The sequence below is a fragment of the Pipra filicauda genome, unplaced genomic scaffold (genome assembly GCF_003945595.2).
Source record: "Pipra filicauda isolate LSUMZ 115617 unplaced genomic scaffold, ASM394559v2 scaffold57_size4234018_pilon, whole genome shotgun sequence".
Lineage (NCBI taxonomy): Eukaryota > Metazoa > Chordata > Aves > Passeriformes > Pipridae > Pipra > Pipra filicauda.
This window is the reverse complement of record NW_024104731.1, coordinates 810,599-833,609: the sequence shown is the minus strand read 5'-3', so window position 1 is coordinate 833,609 and position 23,011 is coordinate 810,599. Positions and strand designations below refer to the sequence as shown.

The following is a 23,011-nucleotide window of genomic DNA, read 5'->3' as shown; positions in this document are numbered from 1 at the left end:
GCCAGTGCTCTGCCTATAGATGCTGCTGTCAGACTGTTGCACTGTGGTATCAGTTGGATTTCACTTATTGTATATGACTCTATCATTCTTTCTGATTCCATTTCAAAACTTGTTTTTGTGACAGTTCAGCAGCTAATCCCACTGTTACTCTCCAAGCTCTGAAACTGATGCATTCATTCACTCTATGTTCGTGGTAATGGTCCGAAAGAGATATTTTCTAGCACAATTTTATCCCTTATCTCTATCTACTGTGGCAGTATTCCATGAAAATTGAGCTAAGTATGACAACATGAAGTCTAAGTCAAATAAAAACTTTTTTGCTGGAGTATTCTTGATGTGCATGTATGGTCTCATGAAATTTAGTACCCAAAGAAGGGAATTTCTTATTCCAAACTGACTGTGATTCAGTGGATGAAAACATAGAATCATAGAATACCAGTTTGGAAGGGACCTCAACGATCATCTGGTCCAACCTTTATTGGCAAAAGTCTAAACAAGTGGCCCATCACCCTGTCCAGCTGAATCTTAACAGTGTCCAATGCTGGGGAATCCATCTGGGGAAATTATTCCAATGGCTGAATGTTCTTATTGTGAAAAATTTTCCTCTTGTGTCTAATAGGAATCTCCCCAGGAATAACTTGTACCCCTTGCCCCTTGTCTTTTCCATGTGACTCCACATAAAAAGGGAGTATCCATCTTCAAGGAGCTTTGCCAAAAGAGAGAAGCGTAAAGATAGTGCTTGAAAGTGTTGCATTTGCAGTGTAATGGAAAATATTGGATCTGAATAATCTAAGAAACACCGGTGAAAGAAACCTGGATGTATGTTTGAAAGGTGGACTTTACCAACTGTTTCCATTCTTGTTTAAAGGTGTTAGCAGCAATAGCTACACTGCAGCTTCTTGGTATTTTGATAGTCAAGCATATTCATTGTGCACCAGTAGGAAGACAGATGAACACACCAACCCACACACATTTTGTTGTTTACCTCTGCTGTTCTCATACTATTGATTTTTCTTAGATTAAGTTCTAAGGCCTTGACTCTGAGCTGGGTGTTACCACAGTATGAATAATTGCAGAGATATTTTTTATCTTAGCACAGTTGAAAAGTTTTTTGTTTCACTAACTGGGGCTCAAAGTGTATTTATAGACAGAATTGTGCCATGTGGCTACAATCTGTCATAAATTCAAGAGCTTTTATAATGAAGCTCTTAATTTTGAAGGGATTTCAGTCTTTTTGGTTAAGCATAAATTTGAATTTCTGGATCAAGGATAAAGAACTAAGTATTTTCTTTTTCTTTTTTTAAAGAAATAAATGCTGACTCTTCCTTTCTCTCCTGTTCTGGAGCTAAAACAACTTGGCAGCAGTGTTTGAACACAGTTACAGTTAAACCAGTTTTGGAAAACGGTTTGGCAGACCACAATGGAATAAGGCCAAAGTATGTTACAGTTTTAAAACCTAATTCTAAGCTAAAATTATAGCTATAGTGAGAGACAATGATGTAAAGCTCAAATGTTTGTCTCTTCCTTTGCCTTCTTTTTATTTTCTCCAGTTAGTCAAGCTGTGCTAGGCCGCTAGAAACAGTGCTCAAACTTCTCATAAATCCTACATTTCTTCTGCCTGGGCCTCAATCAGTGTGAACAGGAAATTACATAGTTATGTAGTTCTTTGAGAAGTAGCTTACTTTTTAATCATATCATCATTAGGTAAAATTTCACATATCTTAAAAATTAAGTTCTGTGGAGCCTATAGCACTGCAGATAAATGATCTTTTTCTTTGCTATGTCATTTCTTGCAAAATAGTTGAATCAAAGGCTGTTTCCATTTCCCTTGATACCTTCCGGTGTTGTACAAACACAGCTACTTTCAACTGCTTTAGTTTATCTGCTGTTGGCTTTAGAAGTACAATTTGCAATATGACAGGGTGACTGTAGGACATTATTTTTAAAGGTTGTATAAAATGGATTGTGCATCTTTTTTTTCCCACAGTGAAAATGTCTAGACTCTTCAGAACCTTTGTAAAGCTGTTATCCAGACAAATTAGTTCCATGAATTTGAGTCACATCAACCTCAAGAATTATCCAAATAAATGGGGTCACCAAGTCATTGTACTCTTAGCTATAATACAAAACACTGCTCATAATCTGTAAAGCTGACAGAAAAGAAAATTACTTATCAGCTACAGCCCAACTTTCTTCTTTTTTTTTCTTTTTTTCATTTTTTCTTTTTTCCTTTTTTCTTCTTTCTTCTTTTTTTTTTCTTTTTCTTTCTTTTTTTTTTTTAACAGGAAGATTTTCAGTTTCTCTAAGTGTTAAAAATATTTCCCATCAAAGTGGGCGTTCTGTTGCATAATAATTTTGTCTATCTCTGGGAATTGCTAAGTTGTATTAAGCATAGAAGTCATGAGAAATAATTTCTGCTAACTTCTAATGCCAAGCCTAAGAGTAGAGCCCAGTTATATTCTCAGGGAGATGTCCAGTTCATTTTGGGGAGATGGAGCTGTCATGCTCTTAATAGTCAGTAGCTTCTCTTTGATCTTTTATACTGATCCAAAATTCATACCAACGCAAAAAATTAACTCCTCCATATCCATGACTTCTCATCTGGTTTTGATTGCACTTTCCAAATAGCCTTTGATCCAGCATGTGCTTGTTATTTGTGCTTTCTTTGTGTGCCTTTATACTCAGTTTGATAAACTTTGAACAAAGAAATCCACTGAACGCTGCTCATGTTCACGTAGAGTCCATCTCCCGTCTTTTACACAAGCTTTAACGACTGTGCTTTTTTGTACTTCCAGGTATTTAAGACTGTGAAAATTATTTTGTTTGGTCATTTGTCCCTTGTGGGAGAAAGGGGAGAAGAAAAGAAGTAGTATGGATAAATTGAGTTAAGCTAAGTTTAGGAAGAGCCAGACTCATAGTTTTAACATAGTTTCCCCAGTTTCATGCTCTGTTTTTGTGTCTTTGAAGAGAACCTGTTAGCAGAACATAACTTTAATCACATGAAATATCTTTTTGAGAGGTTTGGTTTTTTCAGAGTTTGCGTTATAGAGTTTTAGGAACAGGTAGAATGAAACACTGATATTAACTCTTGAAGAAGTCATGGCATCGTCATCACATCATTGATAGCGGTGTATATTTTGATGGGCATGAAATGGTAGAGCAATTGTCTCTGCTTTCTCAGATGAATTTTCTGCCCTTTTGGATGATTTATGACTAGGTCATGACAAAATTTCTAATGTGACACACTCATACAGCTATCACAGCAGAGAGCAAAATTATACTTAAAAAAATAATAGAGTCTTTATTCTGAAGGAGTAGCTGTCTTTGATCTGTTTGATCTCTTGGCTTAGTAGCTCTACTGGATTTTCCTCCTTTTCTCATGTTTTGGCTTTATAGCTGTCACCAGTTTCATATGAATCATTGCAGTCCAGTGCTGAGCCCACCAATGTCCTTCAAGAGTAAATCAATTTTTTCTGCTCTGGACAATTCATCCATTTGCTGTTGCCTGCCCTAAACACCCTTTTAGAAGTATTCCTGGCCATTGCACAGTTGTCTGCAGTTTGTATTGGGTTTTGTAATTCCCATCAGAAAAAATCTCTTTTTAAGGCCAGCTTTGAAGATAATGAATCAGTTCTAATGCTTTGGAGATTTTTTTTTTCATTTCTCTTCACAATTGCTGGGAATTTCAGAGTAAGTGAAATATGTTCAACTGTATCCTTGTGAAGTCCTAGCCATCCTGCTTAGGATGTTACCCAGCTCTATTTGACGTGTAAAATAAGTTGTCTTGGAAATTTCAGAAGAAATACCTATTTATGATGCATGGCTAGAAGAACACCACTTTTTCAGACTTTTACTCTCAGAGTTTTCAAAGATTTCTCTCAACATTATGTCAGCAAGAGACTGTAGTCTGTCACTGTCCTTAATCCAGAAAATCATAAGGAACTTTTTGTCCTTCATATCCTTTTATTGAGACACAGACTTCTTGCCTTGGATTTCCAAACTTCTGTGCTTTTTGGGACTTTAATTAGAGCTTGTTATTTGTATTTTAAGTATACCAGCTTGATAGCATTTGAGAAGACACTGAACTCTGGATGCTTTGTTTGAGAAGGATACATGAAGTTTGTGAAACTGCAGGTCCTCTGACCAATCATTTCTAGATTTCAGTGGAGAAATGCTGAAGAACAGCAGTGATTATCCTTCTACTATCTTTAAAGTATTTCTAAATTATTTTTCTTGTGATAATTAGAATTATTGTGGATTTTTTTTTGAGTCAAGACAAAGGATTCTTATTATAAAACCAGAAGTAATATAAAATATTTTAAAGATTATTTTCAGAGTGGAGCAATTATTGTATCTCATTAGTTTCCTGTCTAATGAATCAGTCTTCTTGCATTCATCTAATATAATGCTCTAGGTTAAAAAACCCAACCAAACAAAAACCCTCCCAAAACTCCCTCTTTAAAATTTCTTCTGAGGTGAGTTTTATTTTTGAAATGAATACTTGCAATTGATTATTTATATATATTGTGTTGGCTTTTGATACTCAGTCTACTGAGTAAATTATTAACATTTTAGAATTGCTTTAGCCAAGCACATTTTAAAATTTATTAAGATGTTTATGGAATTGTTTTAGCCTCTACTGAAACAGATGGAACTCTCTACTAATGTTTGAAGAACACTTATCACAGAGATTGTCTTTCTTTTCCAGATTTTTCACAAAATGAGTGCAACTGCAGTTAAACAGGATGGTCAATAATGATGCATCTCAATACCTGTCAAAAATCAATTGTTGCAAAATTACAGAGACATTTTGTTTGAGTCTCATATTACTGACATTTTATCCAGTTCATTTTTCATGCTACAAGATGGACTCTGGCGCTAATGGATAATGTGCCTGAAAGTTCCTACTGGCGTGTGATACTCTTTGCACACTTCTACTGGAAAACAAGCTTAATATTTAGATGAATACGCAAGTATTTCAGTGATGGAAGAGCTATATTTTCATGAGGGGCTAAAGTTAAAGGGAAGGTTATTTGGATAAAAGATATCCAGGCCACTCTAGTGGGTCCATAAAAAATTTGAAGATGAGACTCTGTTCTTTGCATATAATAATTTTAAAAGGCAGAAAATAATGAAAATTTGAGGCTAGCATTTATGGAAAATGTAAAAAAGGTCAAAATTAAAGGGAAATAAAACAAATTAACTGGAAATTATGGGAGTTTGATCACAGGGAGTGTTTGGTTTTGCTTTAGCCTCTTCAGCTGCTGGAAACTCAAGTTCTGCGTGAGAAATGCAGATGCATTGCTGGCTAAGTGTCTAAGGAAATAAAAAGCAATAGTTTGACAATTGTATGCCAAAGTGGCATTTTCTGGAGGCCAGTAAAGCAACGCATAGGTGAAAAAGGATCTTAGCCAAAGTATACTTGCTGATATGTTGATTATCATTTAAACTAGCTAAGATTTTTTTTTAGATTAGCCATGCAGGATTTTACACTGATTATCTTAATTTTATGTAACAAAATTCATTATATGAGTATCTGTTGCTGCTGTAGAACTATTTCATGTTTTAATAGTGTTTCCATGAGGAATATATACGTACTCTTTGTGCCAAAATCTTTTTGCATTATGAAAAGGTGTATCATTTACAAGTGGTACTAACCAATGATCAGGTTCAATAAAAATCAGTAAGTTGGTGAAATATTCCATTTAGTTCTAGTAAGGGAACTGGTGGCATTTCAAAATTAGAAGTAATTTCTATGTCATTTTGCAACTCAGTATTTTACCCAAATGAGGTTATGTGTATTCTAGTTACCCTGTTAAAGTAAAGAATTAAATTAAGGAAATATTCGATTTCAGAAGTTTTTTTCAAACAGTTCGTAAAATGAGATGTCTTTCCTGCTGGTAATTTCCTAGATCATTGCATTTCAACTGGCAACCTGTTTTCTGGGTTTGGCCCTTGAGAGACTGAATCTGTCCTGGCCACCTTTTTCTCCTGGGGCAAGTAAGGGATGGTTTGTGGCCAGATCCTGCCTCTGCACACACAGGCAGCAGGAACTCAATTTGCTGTCATTGCCACCAGAGCTCATGAGAAGAAAGTGAGGAAGGAGGATAGTTTTCTTCTAAAATTGTGATCCAGCCATAATAACAGTACCTTCCTACATAGTAGGGACTGAGAAGCAATCAAAAAAATAGTGTAGTTTGCAGTCAATCACACACACTGTCGTTGTCGGGATGGACACCACACTGGGATTTCACGCAGAAAAGCCTTTATTTCATACAAACATGGCCAATTTATAGTCTCTCCTAGCCGGCGTGTTTCACCACCATTGGTGCCCTTACTACATACACATCTTAAGGTTGGCTGCTCTATAGCTTCTGCAACTCAGGGTCACTCAGCAAACAGTCCAGGCTCTCTGGCTATCACAACTACCCCACAGCTCCATCCTCCCTGTCCACCTTCTCATCTTCATTGTTTACATTCCTTCACAACTTCACAGCTGCAACCACTCAAATTCAGGGCCCAAGCTGTCCACAACTCAATTGCCTCCCACAACACACAAGAACGCAACATTCATCATGTTAGATGTTAGGATTTGTGTTATCTTGATATGGACAGTAAATATTCAGAGTGGAGCGTCTGACACCACTTCTGGCTGGATTGTCCACATTTAATGTCAAAGGGTTGCTATAGTGACTTTGCAGTGACTTATTATTTTGGGGATTTCATCTTTGAAAGAAGTGGTTTTGATTTTGCAGGGTGCAGAAAGTACCTGCAAAGAATGTGGGGTGCTCTTAACAGCAGTACCTTCAGACCACAGAACACTGGTTAATGCTTCTGGGACTAAGCAGTGCAGATGGAGCTTATTTGTATCATGTGAATTAACTATTCCCATTTATGTTGTTTTGTATTGTTCTGATATATAAACCTAAAATAAATCACAGCTGTGCCCTGAGCACATGGGTTTTGTCTGGTGTTTGTGATGTCTGCCAGTGGCGCTGGGCTGTCACAGTTCTGTTTTTGCACAGAATGGAAGCAAAATACTTCTCTGATTTAATATTTAAAGTCCAGAACAGATCAAGTGATGGATCCTACTTTAAATACTTTGCCATTATTTTAAAGCAATATTTGGTTACAAAGGAGACTTCTCAAAACTTTTGAGCAAGAATCTCTTAAATTAATTCTTATTGCCTTTGACTTAAGATAAAAGAAGTATGGAATATAAACAACATATGCATCTAATTGTTGGATTTCTGTAAGCAAAAGAAAACAAACTTAACTTCTGAAAATTCTTAAAATTGGCAGATAATTAATACATGCTACATTTTATATGTTTCATTATGAGCAAGTTGTGACATCTTGATTGGGTGACCTAGGGGTTTTTTTGTTGTTGTTGGTTTGGTTTGGTTTTTTTGTAATCCCTTTAAGATGGCATCTTTTCCATGTCCATCTTTTCCACAAAAAGTCATATAGAAACAAGTAAGGTGTGTAATAGGTATTCTTTTCCTGCCCTTGCTCCATGATATTTTTGTAAGGCTATTTCCAGTATTGTCCGTGATTTCTTTTAAATTAGATATATTCATCCTTTCTCTCTTCTCCACTCTCCTTTCTTTCTTGGCCCCCATATAAAAAAGGGGGAAAGTCCACTTTTTTATATTTATAAATTTGAGTTACCTTAAACAGTTTCCAGTAACTCAACACAGAAAATTAGTTGCACTGTTTTTTTAAAAGAAAAAGACGTCCTGGAGCCCATTAGTGTGTGGTGCACTGGTCAAATGGGCTGAGAGGTGCCCAGGGATGAGACTGGACAACCTCACTGGAGTAGGCACCCCTGAATCTGATACTACTTGTGCTATCAAACCAGCCAACTGAGGTTGGGAAGGGAGGAGGGAAATTAGGTGAATCATTAGTTCTTTGCTTAATTTTCATTCTTGCACCATGAAAATTAGGACTATTTTGGACTATTCGACTCCCCTGTGGAAGTGCACAGGAGCACAAAGACAAAGCCATTAAAAAATACAGATTTTATAGACATTCTAAAAACCACCTCAGGAGTTTAGGCATGTGAAAGGGCTCTCGTTACTCCTACTTTAAAATCAGTGGCTAAGTCCTTTTAAAGAATCACCAACTTTTGTGCAAATCAAAAAAATTTTCAGCAGGGAAAGGGTTGGGATTTAATTTTGATCCTGCAATCACTGCTTATATTTTCCTATTATCAGTGAAAAAGGTTGTATTTGTAAATATATCTCTATTAGTTTTTCAGAATTTTATGTTTTGATTTTGTCTGGTTTAAAGAGAACAGAATACCTGGAAGTGATCTGATGTTAGCTTCTAAGAGGCTTTTGCTTGTGTCTTACACAAGAGACTGTAATGGAAACTTAGTAACGGAGGGTGAAAGGTAAAGCCCTGTTACTGATTAAAAAGAGTAAAACAGCAACCTTCCTATCATTTTGCAGGCATTTTCCAGCATGGAAAATGATTGTTAAGTAGAAATGGAATTAGTAGAAATTTTCTAGAAGTTTTTATAGGAAAACAATGTTCACAGCAACTGGAAAGATTTCCCTTTTTTGATACAGGAGAAAAGATCACTATTAGCCTTTCCAATTAAAAATTTTTTAAAGAAAAACTGATTTCCTTAAATTTTTTAAAGAAAACCCATCAAAACCTCCTCACAAATATTCCAACAACAACACAAAAAATCCAAGTAAACTGAAAAAAAGAGATTGGCTGAGGTGAAAAAGAGTAAGTTGAAGGATGATAGTCCTATATGTAGGACTGGAAAATAAATTTTCAGTTGGTTAATTCAGGTAATGAAGAAAGTGATAACTAAAACCGGGTGACCTTAAAAAACTATAAAGGAAGCCCATTCAAAACAATTAAAAACTATTATATCTGTACATATTTATATAACTTCTAATAATAACTCAGATCCTCATTATTTGGGTAAAAGGCTTGGTGTTTTTTGTTTTTTTAAGTTTTGAGATTTAAGTACTACTTTTCCATGCCAGTTGCATTTGCATAGGCTGGGATAATTTCTATGAAATGTGCCTAATTTCCTACCTAAGTTGCCATTAGAAGAAAATATACATGGTCATTAGTATTTGGATCAAACATGGACTAATTGTCAGAAACTGAATACCTTTTTTTTTAAGTTGGCTTCAGTTCACTATGAGTTCCATCAGCCTTGTGGAAAAGCAGAATGTTATCCAATAGCTTACATCTCAAAAATGCACAGTGCATTAATTTGTTTTCTGGTCTTTCTGCTTGCTCTTATTGAAGGTTTGTAACTTCATGGCTCTAATGGAGAAGCGTACTCATGCTTCAAATGGTGGTGGTGCCTTCCTCATGCTCCTTCCCAAGCTGCAGTGTGGAGCTGCATCTGATGCTCCTTTCCCAGCTGTCCAGGGAGATGCGAAACAGCTTCATTCCCAGTCTTGGCAAGACATAGCATTGCAGTTTATTTTCAGTTACTTGATCAATTACAGATCAAGCGTTTGTTAGTTTTAACTTGGATTTTCCTAGTTCTTCTTTGTATTTACAAAGTTTGTATTACAGACTTTTCTATCTGAATTTCCTGTCTATATTTATCCTGTATTCAAGGTGTGGATTTGGGCCAAAAAAGTATGTGTGGATATTTTTTTTTACAGATAGTATGGCTTTAAATAGTTACTTTCCTTCTCCAAAGCTTCTCCAAAACTCTGATTTTAGACTTAGGGACAGCACTGTGAGTCAGCACTACAAACATTTTCTTTAGACCCCTGAGAATATTTTGAATTCAACAAATGATAGCTAGTAGCTTCTTGGGATATGCTTAATATTAGGTTACATGACTAATTCTTGGATTAGAATAAATAATAGGAATTTGTGCCAATGTAGCCCTTCTTCTTTTCACATATGAAATGATGCAGGATTGCAGATTTATTCTTCCTGCTTGTATTAGTCTAATAGTATATGATTATATTTATAGGATGTATTATATTTCTTTTACAGAAGTCAAGATTTGAGGTATTTTTCCAAGTACAAACTCAAAAAGAATTATTAAAGAAAAGGTGAGAGAATTGATAAGTGATAATTTTATTTTAATCTGTACAGCATTCTGTAGGAACTAGTTTCAGTAATCTGCTTAAACCACAAAAATATAAAATAAATATATTTTAATAGATAGGAAGCCCTTTAAAAAGTGTTGAATTATAATTTATTCTCCTCAGAACTTATGCTGTCGTAACATTATAGAGATAGCCTACGTTACTGTTGAGCTATATAAAGATTCTTTTTCTCTCTTGAATGTTTGTGATCATTTTAAGCACAGTTACACATAGATTGCACTGGATTTTTATTCTCAGAAGCATGTCAGAACCACTAAAATGTAATTATCTAGAAAAGATTCTTGCTGGCATCTCATGAATCCCCTTATGAATACTAGTACATCTTCTCATAACCCATCAGAGCTGCACAAACTGTACAAAACATGTGTTTCTTTTTCACTGTGCATGTCAAAAGTTGTGTTTGTTACAGTTGGTTGCAAAGTCAAGGGGTTGCCATGGTTCACTAAGGCCCAGTCCTGCTAGCACTTTTGTTCATGTTTAACTGATGAAGTATGTGTAGTTATAGGGGGCAAACACATGGATCTTCATGTGCAAAGTTAGCACCTCTAGTTATGTAAAACTCTACATATTTTTGGCCTGTAGCTGTGAGACTGCACCTGTGAGACAATTCAGAGTCAACAGCAGAGCAGCTTTTAATGAGTTTATCACTTTGGTACCTGCAGTACTTTGTTCAGTCTGTGCAAGAGTTGCACAAATTAATGGTTTGGGGGTTTTTTTCTTACATTTAAAATTCCCTGAACATGAATGTCTGCATAACTCTATAAAAATATGTTCCTTTTTACCACTCTACGGGAAAGTCTTAAAAGAAGCCTTCCATAGGAAAATAAAATAAATAAAATAATTTTCTCTTTCAGTTCATTCTCTCTAATGTGGTCAACTGTTTCCTGGCAAGAAGAGAATAACTGATCAACTTCTTTATGGAAAGAATGTGCTATGAAAGCCCTTGGGGTATGCAAGTTAGAGAACTGTTGGATGAAGCATTTTATATTAATCCAAGTATGATATAGTTGCTAAGTCTCTAAAATCAGAACTTAAGCTATAAAGTAATGTTTTTGATCAAAACACAGTTGGATTTGTAACTGGAAATAAACTGGGAGCCACAAAGTGGATGTACCACAGCTCTCTCCTGGAGAGAAACAAAAATTTCCTCTGAGAGAGAAGCTGGATATGCTATTGCAGGTAACTGCCACCAGACAGCACTCTGTATGCTCAGTCTTGTCCAAAGAGCACCAGGTCTGGCATCCTTCACTGATACCCCATTAGACTCCATTCCTTCATGAACATCTCTCTGATACTGCTTTCTCACACACCCTGAGGTGCACAAATACACTTTGCAGTTGAATCCACAAAAACAACGCTCTGCTGGGTGGTAACATGGTCTTCTTGTTTCGAGCATGCGTTACTGAAAACACACACAAAAACTATGAGTGTCTGTCCATAGGACCTTTGATCCAAACACTACGTAAGGGGGACACACTAATCCACCCCACAGTGCACTAGATCAAGGCGTGACAGATGGAAGGTATTTTATTTCACTAGCCAGGGCACTCTCCCTGCCTCTTGACCGGCAGCCAGGACAGTTCTAGGTTTTAATGCCTTTAGCAGTGTAGCTCCTGTGTGCTCCTGTTCCCAGGATTAAGTTTTAGAAAGTCAGATGAACCACAGCAGCCCAGCTCCTCTGTCTTTGTAATGATCCATAAATTTACTGGTGTTACCTGGGATGAATTGTTATCACAGCCAGGAGATAAGCAATATGACAAGAGGCAATGGGCGGAAACTGATACACAGGAAGTTCTACCTAAATATGAGGAAGAACTTCCTTAATGTGCAGGTGACTGCACCCTGGAACAAGATTGCCCAGAGAGGTTGTGGAGTCTCCCCCACTGGAGATATTCAAGAACCATCTGAGTAATTCTCAAGTTATTCATGGCTATGTTAGGGAGTGCTAGTTTGGTAAAAAAATGCCTAGATATTGTCACAGGTCAGAGTGATGCTCCTTAAAAGTAGTTTTCATGTATTTCTGCACAAGAAGCCTACCCTGTAGCACAACTTCTGACTGGGTATTAATTGTGAAAGAGATAAAGTTCATATTAATAAAGATGAGGTCAACACAAGGGAAAGAATTAGTATTGTCATCATTAAAGCTTCAACAAACAAGAACTTTCTCTTAACACCTTTTTGCACTTTAAGAATTCCCTTGGATAATGTAAGCTGGACTCCTGGTCTTGAAACATGGCCCACCCCTGTGGAGCACACTCTTCTTGGAGGCATTTCTCCTTGGATGTGGGAGAGCTGATGAAAGGTTGTATTCTTTCCTTGCATGTGGCTGCAGGAACCAGGACTTTTCTTGAGGGAAGGAAGAGGAGCCTTCTCTGCTTCTGGAGCACTGGCAGAGTTTACACTCACAGAAAACTAAAAGCTGAGAGAAAGTTACAGAGGCTGTCAAATAACGTGTTTCTCTGCATATATTCATAGGGAAAACTTTTCAATGATGAGAAGCAAAGGGCTTTTATCTGCAAGGTTTATCTTTTGAGTTTTAGCTGAACAAAAATAAAGTGATTTAAACACGAGCGTTTAAAAGGAAACAATATGCCATGAATAATATTGACTGGAAATACTACTACATGTTTGGAGTGGGGTTTTAATAAAAATACAGCTGCAAACTGTACACTGGGGGTTGGTTTATGCTGGAAGCTAATTTTTAAGAAACTGAGGTTTATTTATTGGTTGTGTCACAGGAATATTTGGTTTGTTCTAATTCCACTGTTCAGCATTTTTGCATTTCAAGCCATATAAAGGAGTACAAGATCTATGGTACATCTACCCAGTTCAACAGAATGGGCTCTAACCAGGCTCTGTAAATATACTGTCTCCTGTGTTGTTTCTACCACAGCAATACTTTTAAAGTTTTTTATATTCTTCTAAAATTTACTCAACAAAACCAGTTTTCATGCTGTGCTATTGCATTTAGGTCTACTGCAAAGTATCCTTCAACATGCTTGAAAGCCAGTTTATTTTTCACAAGGGCTGTGGAAAGATTTTGCCTTGGTATCCCAGTGGGATACCAAGTTTGACATCTACATTTCCTCCAGGATGTGTGAAAGGTTTCCCTGTAGGGGAAATTACGCTACTCTCTCACTGCATGAGGGAGTATACAGCGTGCATTTTGTATGCACACACATAGGTGTGTTTAACGTAGAGAATGGCAATCCAGTTGGATTTTTGTGTCTTCAAGAAAGTCATGTGATTTATCAGAACACCTGCAAGACTTTCTCTCTCTCCCTCTCTGCCTGCCTGCCTTGGCCGGGCGAATAGCTGACAAGCTCTCAGCCCTCCAATCGCTTGGGCTGCCAAGCCTCCACCCCTTGTCACCAATGGCTTCCACGCTACCTGCAGCTGGCTTTTAAAGCAAGTATGTTAATAAAATGACTTTCAGTCATTACTCTTCCATTTATAACGGCAGGAGTTCGGGACTGGGTAAGAAAAGCAGAAGTTTGCCCAGCAGAAGTTGCTCTGAATCAGGTTTGTAATGATGTTTACTGCTGAAAGAAGTAACCTGCAAGCAACATAGCTTATCATAGGAAACTTTGCCTTTAACATACGTGCTTTTTGAGTAGCAAGAGCTGTGGTATACAGTTTGTTTACGATACAGCATTATTCTGTCTTTGGCAAAGTGCAAAGTACAGTGCTAATATTTAGAAGATGCAGATTATGTTTTCCTTCCCTGTCTGACTGGAAAGTGTTTCTGCTTTTGGATAATAAAGCTTTCCTTTACTGTTTTACGCATCGTAGACTTCTGTTACAGAGTGCTGCTTTCCAGTTTTAGCACTTTAGTATTATTGAAATACATTACTTTAAATATTCCAAGGCATCAGGAGTTTTGTGAAAGTCTTTGGAACAATATGAACTTTTAGGACACTTGCAGTAAAATCATGTGTTGGCTGTGCATGTGTGTACACACATACATACGGAAATCATAGACTATACCTAGTTTTGCTTCATCTCTGAATTCTTTTACTTTTATATATTAGTGCACAAGATCTAATCAGTGCAATACTGCAATTTTGGATAAGGCTAAATGTACTTAAGGGCAAACAAAAAAAAATTTAATCAATTCTATAAATGGAAAATATATAAACTTTTACAGATTTTTCAGGAAAATGAGGCGAAAGGAAGAGGCTAAATTAACCTGTATTAACCGGTATATATTTATATTTTCCCATTTTCAGTATGTTAAAAACTTATTGGAGTGTTGTCTCCTGAATTGGTATGCTGTTTAACATGTTAAATTATTGTACCTAAAATTTATAGTATATTATATAATATTAGCTCAACAGAATAGTTTTTAAGTAAAATATCTTTACATTACTTTGGCTTCAGGAATCATTAAACATACTTCTCAATAACAGTATTAAAACTTTCAGATGTTTTATATTGCTTTATAACAGTTGCCTTCCATATGAGATTTTTATCTTTTTTTATTAGAGCTCTTAACTGAAAATTTTGTAGGAAAAGCTGAATGGTAACTACAGGAAAACTTTGTATTTTCTCACATGTAGCTTGGGTTTAATGTGTACTAACTTAAATTGCTTATGAGACATAATTAAATTAAAATGTGATTTTAATAGAAATAAAATTGGTGATGCATGATGCAAGTTACTTTTTTTGCTCCCATATCCACTTTTTTTTTTTTTTTTTTTTTTTTTTTTTTTTTTTTTTTTTTTTTTTTTGCATTTTATTGACTCCTGTTTGGGATAGGAGTCTAGGTTAGGTTATTTTTACATGGAAAATACTTTGCAGAAATGGTAGATTTTACAGGACTGTGAAGCAGTCAAAGCAGTTTTAAATATGAATACAGTCCTTGCAGATGGAGACTTTGTTCCTTGCACTGTGTTTGTAGTTACAAGTCTTTTGACACCAAACTTTTCGTGCCAGAAGAGGGTTAACAGTAGATGACTATTAAATGTTCCTGATCATTCACCTGAATGAAGAGCTGGTATGAATTATAAGGCCGAACTCTTCTTCTTGGGTTGGCAATCAGATGTGTAGTGGTCAAACAGTAAATGATCTGGTTTACAGCTGGCCAGGAAAGGCTGAAATTAGGAAGATTCTATTAGCAGCTACTGTAGAGGGAAAAAGCCAAACCAAACCAAACCCATAAAAAACCCCCAAACAAACAAAAAAAAATCCCAAGACAATAAAGAACAAAAGTAATTGGCAAAATGCCTGTGCTTATTCAGGTACTCTGACAAATACCATGAATGTTCATCAGACATGAGGAAGCTTTGTTGTTTTTTTTCCTGCCTATGTTAGATATATCTGTCAAATTCTTTTCCTGTCTAAATTAAGTCCTCCTCTCCTGCCTGTCTCTTTGTTGAATGCAGTTGAAAGGGTAAAACTGTAAACAACATTGTGGACGGCATTCTTTCTAGGAATGCGTTCAAGGAAGGAGGAGGTTTCAATATGGGCTGATCATTGGTCCTCAAGACTAAGGCAGTTGAACTGGGACCTCCCTTTTACAGAGGATTGTTGGAGGCGTATTCTGTGTTACAGAGTAATCTGTAGCTAAATTAAAACTTAGTCCAAAAGAGATTTGAGAAGTGCAGTGGCCCAGCGCATGCAGAGCCAGAGAAGTGCCACCTCAGTTGTACACAGCAAAAGGGACGTGCCACAGTTGGTGACAAATGGACTTCACAGGTGTTTGCTTGTGACAAATGTCTCTGTAACACAGACTTCCCCAAAGTGGAGCCCAGGACAGGTTTGAATGCATGAGAGAAGCATCAGGTTGGGTCTGCTCCTCACCTTAATTAGAAGTAACTGCACACTGTTAGTGAATGCAAGGGCATTTTCCATTTTTGGTTTCTTTTCTCTAATTGCCTGTGCTTAAACTCTGTATAAGCTCAGGATTCAGTCTTTTCTCTGTTTAAACTGCATGAACAATTCAGCCCACCCTGACTAATTCTACTTGCAGGCTACATGCCGTTGTTCAAAGGCAGGCAGATATCCAAGTCCGCTCCAAGAACTGTAGGACAGGTGTGTCAAAGATGCCTTGAAAGCACTCTCTTCCTTCTTGATTGATTACCCAATATATTGACAAAAACCCCCTTTCCCAAGCTGTCGAGTGTACCTCCCCACACTCAGGAAGGCTCAGAGAAGAGCCAGTGCTCAGAGAAGAACTATGCAGGATATTCAACAAGTGCCCAGGCCAGTGCTGGCAGAGCTCGTGGCAGCAGAGGCCAAGATGAAGCAGAGGCTACAGTGCGCTAGGACAAGGCAGGCTTAGGCTGCAGCAGGGAAAGGAAGAAGTAAAAAGGAGCAGTTAGGAAGATACTGAATCCTGCTGGTCAAAAAGTAGGACAGATAATTTTTTAATGTGTCCACTTTATCCTACTTCACGTTCCTCTATGTCTAAAGATTGACAGAAAAGAAAACCATGAGATTTGTCTCAAAGGAATAAGATCTGTGAGCCTGAAGCAATAAGGCCATTTTTAAGAGCGTGTGGTGGCAGTCAGTGTAAGCTTATCTAGGACAATACTGCCACCAAAAGGCATACCCGGCTGCTAAGTTTTCTGCTTCTGTAGGTTTGTATTTGAGCGTGAGACGTGCTTAGCCCCAGTGTTCTGACAAACTGTGCTTGTGAGTCAGTACATGTCAGCACTGAGTCATTGCCCAGGCTGTTCTCTTGCACTGGGTAATGCATTAATGGATCTGCTTTACAAGTGACTCCTCAGGAAAAGGTTACACTTGTCAGTGATTTCTGAAGACACTTTGTCACCTCTTACTTATGTCTTTTGGTCCTGTGTGAAGGCCAAATATCTCTGTAAGCTCATCAGTTCTTCCTGCTGCACCATCCCATCAAGTAGGAAGTCTTGGAATGTCTCAGCCATGTCTGACATAGAGTACTGCTCTTGGTACACAGCAACAGAAGTTGTGAAGCTGGGTTCAGACATTGCTCACTATGCATATATGCATAGTAAGTATAGGAAGTAGTGCAAGACATTCTGGATTGCAGTGATTGTTGTAAAAGAACATTTGTTCATCAAGTCCATGTTAGGATGGATATACTTAAAAAGATATGTTTCCCAGGCATGTGAGGTGTTTTTTTTCTCTACAAACAAAGGATTTTTATATTGAACTTTGTCTTTGGTTGTGCTGCAGTTTGTAAAGGCTAAAGAAGAAAGGCTGGATTTGAGTCAGAAGAGGTGTTTCCTCTTACTGGCTTGTGGCCACCAAGAACCAGCCTCCTGTCCTCTCCACAAGAATCAGAGAAAGCAGAAAAACTCCTTCTGTTTTGTCACAGTGATTTCTTCTCAGCAGAGAAAACCATAATATCTCTCACCTGGCCACTGCAAGATGACTCTAAAACCTCCTTGTCCCAAATGTCAAAGAAGCAGAGCAATCTGAGATGTCGTTTGAATAACAGGAGTTTTGGAAATTGTTTAGTGCTCTGAGAACAACATCTGCCAGAGTATTTTTTCGTGTTAATGAAATACCAAATGAAATATCATTTGAGGGGAGAGGGAAATAATTACTTAAAAAAGCTATGTTTCTGCAACATTGAAATTGCTAAAGTGAATGGCATGGAGTCACAAGAGCATTGCTACCTGTCACTATGGGCTACAGACTAATAAGTATATTAATATAACATCCTAAGTGATTGCTACAGTTTCAGAAGTGTCATTATGAGGAAAAAACATGATAGTGGAGTCAGGAATACTTGTCTAAGTACAGCCCAGGATAGATAAACCTGACTTTGTGGGAGTGGAGTGCCTAAGCCTCATGCCCAAAAAGCGGCTGCTCTTTCTGAAGAGCTCAGGATACACAGCAGGGGATTTTGCCTGAACACTTCAATGCTGATTCCCCTCAGAAGATCTTGTGGATCTCTGCTGACATGAATATCATCTGAGTTCTGAAACTCCTAAGTGGATGAAGTCTACATACCATGGGCAGATACTTATCTCTGGGAGTCTGGCAGGCTGCAAGGCCTACCTAATTGCAGAAAAGCTTTGGAAACTTGCCTGTCTGCCTCCTTCTACTGTCCTGGGCCAGGTATCACCTTTCTGAGCATTAAGCATCTCTGCCCAGAGCTATTCAATTCCATTCACTATCCTTTATCAAATTCCCTTTACTTTTTTCTTCAGGATGCTCCTTGAAGACAGAAGTGGCATGTCTGAGTGTACTTGGGGAGCTATGACAGGAACAGGGAGAAACTGTGTCTGCATAGATTTCTCTCTCACAAGGGGATTTTTTTTTCAAGCACTCTTGTATCAGGATGGCAGTTCTCTTGCTCTGACTCTGTTCTAGGATCAAACACTGTTAATTGAGCTATCCATCTTGATGCAAAGTCATTTCTGTTAGCGGATTGAACTATTGTGAGTAGAAATGTTCTTTACTGGTCTAGGAAACTGATACAGACCAGGAAGGTACATACCAGCAGAATATGATCATCTACTCTACCTGGAGTACTGTGTCCAGTGCTGGGGCCCTCAGTTCAGGAAGGATATTGAGATGCTGGAGCAGGTCCAGAGAAGAGTAACAAGGCTGGTGAAGGGACTCAAGCACAAGTCCTATGAGGAGAGGCTGAGGGAGCTGGGGCTGTTCAGCCTGGAGAAGAGGAGGCTCAGGGGAGACCTCATCCCTCTCTACAACTCCCTGACAGGAGGCTGTAGCCAGGTGGGCATCAGTCTCTTCTCCCAGGCAACCAGCAGAAGAGGGAATGGTCTTAAGCTGTGCCAGGGGAGGTTTAGGTTGAATATTAGGAAAAAATTGTTTACAGAGAGAGTAATCAGACATTGGAATGGGCTGCCCAGGGAGGTGGTGGATTCACTGTCCCTGGAAGTTTTTAAGATGAGACTGGATGTGGCACTTAGTGCCATGGTCTAGTAACCATGGCAGTGTTGGATCAAGGGTTGGACTTGATGATCTTGGAGGTCTTTTCCAACCCAGTTCATTCTATAATTCTATGATAAATTAAATAGATTTTCAGTTTCCAGGAGAGTTCCACTTAACAAATCATGAGCAGAGTATAGATATTTATGATATGAGTTGGAAAGACAAACATCAGTTTGGGGAGATGGCAGATCGTATTGCTTGATTCTTACCAAACTCTTAGCCATCAACAGTACAATTCAAACAAAACCATAAAGACAGAACTTGTACATTAATGCTGCCTCTTTGAGATATTATGTTCTATGGGATGACTGTGTCCTCCCTCCCAAGCAAATGCTTTGGACCCTCAGCTATAATTTGTTTGAGTTGGGAAGCAGGATCATTGCTGTTCATGACAGGCACCCATGTACGGTGGATTGACCTTGGCTGGACACCAGGTGCCCACCCAGCCGCTCTATCACTCTCCAGCCAGACAGGGGAGAGAATAAGATGGAAAACAACTCGTGGGTTGGGAAAAGGCAGTTTATTAAAGCAAAAGCTTGTGTACGCAAAAGCGAAGTGAAAGATAACAAAGTTTATTCTCTACTTCCCATGAGCAATGATGGTTGACCACCTCTGAGAAGCAGGGCCTCAGCACACGTAATGGCTCCTCAGCAGGCAGCCACTGGAGACAGTGAATGCCTGCCTTCCTGCTCCTTGCCTCAGCTTTTATATCTGAGCTGATGTCATTTGGTATGGAATATCCCTTAGGTTAGTTCGGGTCAGCTGGCCTACTTGGGTCCCCTCCCAGGATCTTGCCCTCGATTGAGGAAGGAATGTCACAGTGTTGGTGCTGTGCTCAGCAGAAGCCAAAACATGGGTGTGTTATCAGCACTCTTCTAGCCACCAATGCAAAGCACAGCACTGTGAGGGCTACTATGGGGAAATGAACTCCAGCTCAGCAAGACCCAGTACCCCATGTCACAGGCCAGAGAAGTGCTACTCACGTGCTGGCCTCCAGGACCAGGCTGGTCACAGAATCTGGGCTTGTGGGCAAGAGCTGATTGCACCCCACACTGTGATGTACACTCAGAATATTGAAGAACTGCAGCTGGCATGGGATGAGCAGTTAGCCCATCAGGTTTTTTTAGATAATTGTCAGGGAGAGGTGTACAAGATTTCTTGAAGGATAATTAGATCTGGGAAACTTCACTGGTGCAGGAGAGAGTAGAAACACTTTTAATCTGATTTCAAGCAGTTCTCACTGAGCAAATTGTAAAGGCAAAAGCGATGTGTTTGAAGACAAAAGGAGATTGAATTGACTCTGTCAGAATGCTGTATTTTAAAGCTTTTGCTGTTTATAGCCTTGATGGATGCCAAAAATCCTTATTTATGTTGGTGTTGATCCTTATTTTAGAAGTCCTTATGGTATATGAGATAATATACTGTTTCTGTTTTAGAAATGATTAAGAAGTGGCCATTAGCAGATAAATAGATAAAATCTCTTCCTTTTTTACAGCAGTGTAGTAAACCAAAAGATAACAGAAGATCTTTTTCCCTGGGGACATAAGTGGTAAATATTAAATTAGGAATATTATATCCTTAATTTTTTTTCCTGGGGAAAAAGCAAATGCTAGCTTATTTAACATCACAGAAGAGTGTAAATGTATTAGTTAGTAGATGTGATTAAAGTTATTTATGTAAATACTTTTTTCATTGTTTTTCACCAGTGTCTGTGCTATCTGTTACATTCTGCAATGATTTCTTTTATTTCACAGCTCTACATCCACCATGTTGCCCTGTGGACCAGCTTTGTCCTTTATTAGGTGTCTGGTGCGGAAGAAGAATGTCAGTGGTGAAAGCCTTGAGGACACCAAGTTGTGCCGATGCTTATCGACTGTGGACCTTATAGCCCTGGGAGTAGGAAGTACCCTTGGTGCTGGTGTTTATGTCCTTGCTGGAGAAGTAGCCAAATCTGATTCTGGACCTAGCATCATTATTTCTTTCCTCATTGCTGCCCTTGCCTCTGTGATGGCAGGTCTCTGCTATGCTGAATTTGGTGCTCGCGTCCCCAAGACTGGTTCTGCATATTTGTATACTTACGTTACTGTTGGAGAACTGTGGGCTTTTATCACTGGCTGGAATCTCATTTTGTCCTATATTATAGGTAAGCTTAAGAACAAACATGGGTCTTGGTGGTTTCTGAGACAGCAGATATAAGATAAAGATTTATGTCTGTCTTTCTTTTCTGTCTCTGTACTTAGCTGCTATTGCTTTTTAGTCCTGGTGAGATGAAATAACCAAAGTAATTTGATTAGGTTATTTCCTCCTGTGCATCCCTATTGCAAACAGGTTTTTTTGCAAGATATTTTTGTAAGAGTGTGTTTTGAGAAGTATGAACCACATACGTTGTATGAAAATTGGGTCAGACAATTCAGTGATGATGCACAAGAATAAACAGGATTTCACTGCTGTCTTTGGTCAGCAAGAATAATTTCAATAAAATCAAGAAGCATTTTTTTCAGAATATACTCAGCAAGGACATTTACAGGGACCCAGTCTCACTTCAAGAAAGTCATGGTGTTTAAGTACTAATTTGCTACTATAGCATCATGCTAAGTAAGCACTGTCCTATCAGGTAATCCCATAAAATACAAAGTTGACCAGATCTGAAAAAAACCCAATGCTTATGTGGCAGATATTCAAATAACTACCTCAGTGCTACAGCAGAGATAACATTTTTTGATACAAACATTATTTCTTCCAAAGGAACACATTCCTAACTTCCATTATATTATATTTTGTTTTAGCACGCCTCACTCATACAAACTGTGTTTTGTATGAACACGCCTAGCTCCTGTACCTAACTACAGGATGGTTGCCCAAATCATTAAAAAATTTATATGCCCCAGTATTGTACTGAAGTGTATTTCATGATAGGAGAGTTGTAAAAATAAGGTTGCATTTGGCCATGGCCATGTGCACTTTTTACCACAGGAGAGTATTAATTTTAAATACTAACTGTAGCAACACATATCTTGCTAATGATTTTTTTTTTGCTTTACTTCCAGGTGGGCAAACTTTCCTCCATGTTCTTTGTTAAAGTGCTTTCTTACATTACTTTATATTGTTTAAAATATGTCATATTGTACCTTTAGAAACAAGCTTCTTCCAGAATGACATCAGATATAAATTATGAAAATGAAATAATTTCTGCAATATTTTGAGAATAAGTGGCACACAAATTTTTATATTTTAGTTGTAGAATAATATGTTACCATTTAACTACATACAAAAATTCTATTAAAGTTCTTCAGCAAAACAAACTCAATTGTAGCATAAGCTCTGCTTTTTAAAATGCAAATAGCAACAGGCTTAGTTTTATTTATTTTTCACTAGAAATAGCTATATCCTGCTGTATGTATGCAAAACCCTAAACATTCATGTGTTTTATGAAGGTACATCAAGTGTAGCAAGAGCCTGGAGTGGCACCTTTGATGAACTTCTTGGAAAACGGATTGGTCATTTCTTCGGTACCTACTTCAAAATGAATTACTCTGGGCTAGCAGAGTATCCTGACTTCTTTGCTGTATTCCTTATATTACTTTTAGCAGGTAAGACAATATATCACTTCATTCATGATGGTTGTGATGTTTTACAGATAAAAATACCAAACTGTAGTTTGTATTTTACTAGAAATGCCTTAATAATGTTTAAGGAAGTTCAGATGCACATTTTGTACTGGCAGAATGGCTCTGTGAATTAAATGTATATAATCAAATTTTCATGTGTACCCTCTTCTGTTGAAGCTGAGACGTGACATAATCACTTGCCAGTACTTCTTTTATAAAACCCATGATACAGATTGATGGTAACAGGAAAATTATACAGTTCTGTGTGTTCTCATGGCTTTATCACTGATAAATGCTTTCGGAGGGACCTTAAGGTTAAGCTCTGTAGTTCGGTGATGTGATGTGGTCTCCTTAAAGAAATGTGGGCATTTGTAAGGGGTTTTTGCTCTCTAAATTGTTCGTGGTTTT

At 37.8% G+C, this 23,011-nt stretch overlaps 1 protein-coding gene across 5 annotated transcripts in view; it reads left to right on the top strand.

Annotated features, from left to right (window-relative positions):
* The window catches only part of SLC7A2 (solute carrier family 7 member 2), a 52,099-nt gene that overhangs the window by 13,745 nt on the left and 15,343 nt on the right, over positions 1–23,011 (top strand). For 3 of the 5 annotated variants that reach the window (XM_027735396.2, XM_027735401.2, XM_027735400.2), the window contains exons 2-3: positions 20,750–21,138; positions 22,430–22,585. In XM_027735396.2, the coding sequence (XP_027591197.1) occupies positions 20,763–21,138; positions 22,430–22,585 (532 nt within the window). In that variant the 5' untranslated portion in view covers positions 20,750–20,762. Of the gene's footprint in view, positions 1–13,491; positions 13,516–13,537; positions 13,626–20,749; positions 21,139–22,429; positions 22,586–23,011 lie in introns of those variants that run through there. The other 2 variants (XM_027735397.2, XM_027735395.2) reach the window with 2 other exon arrangements.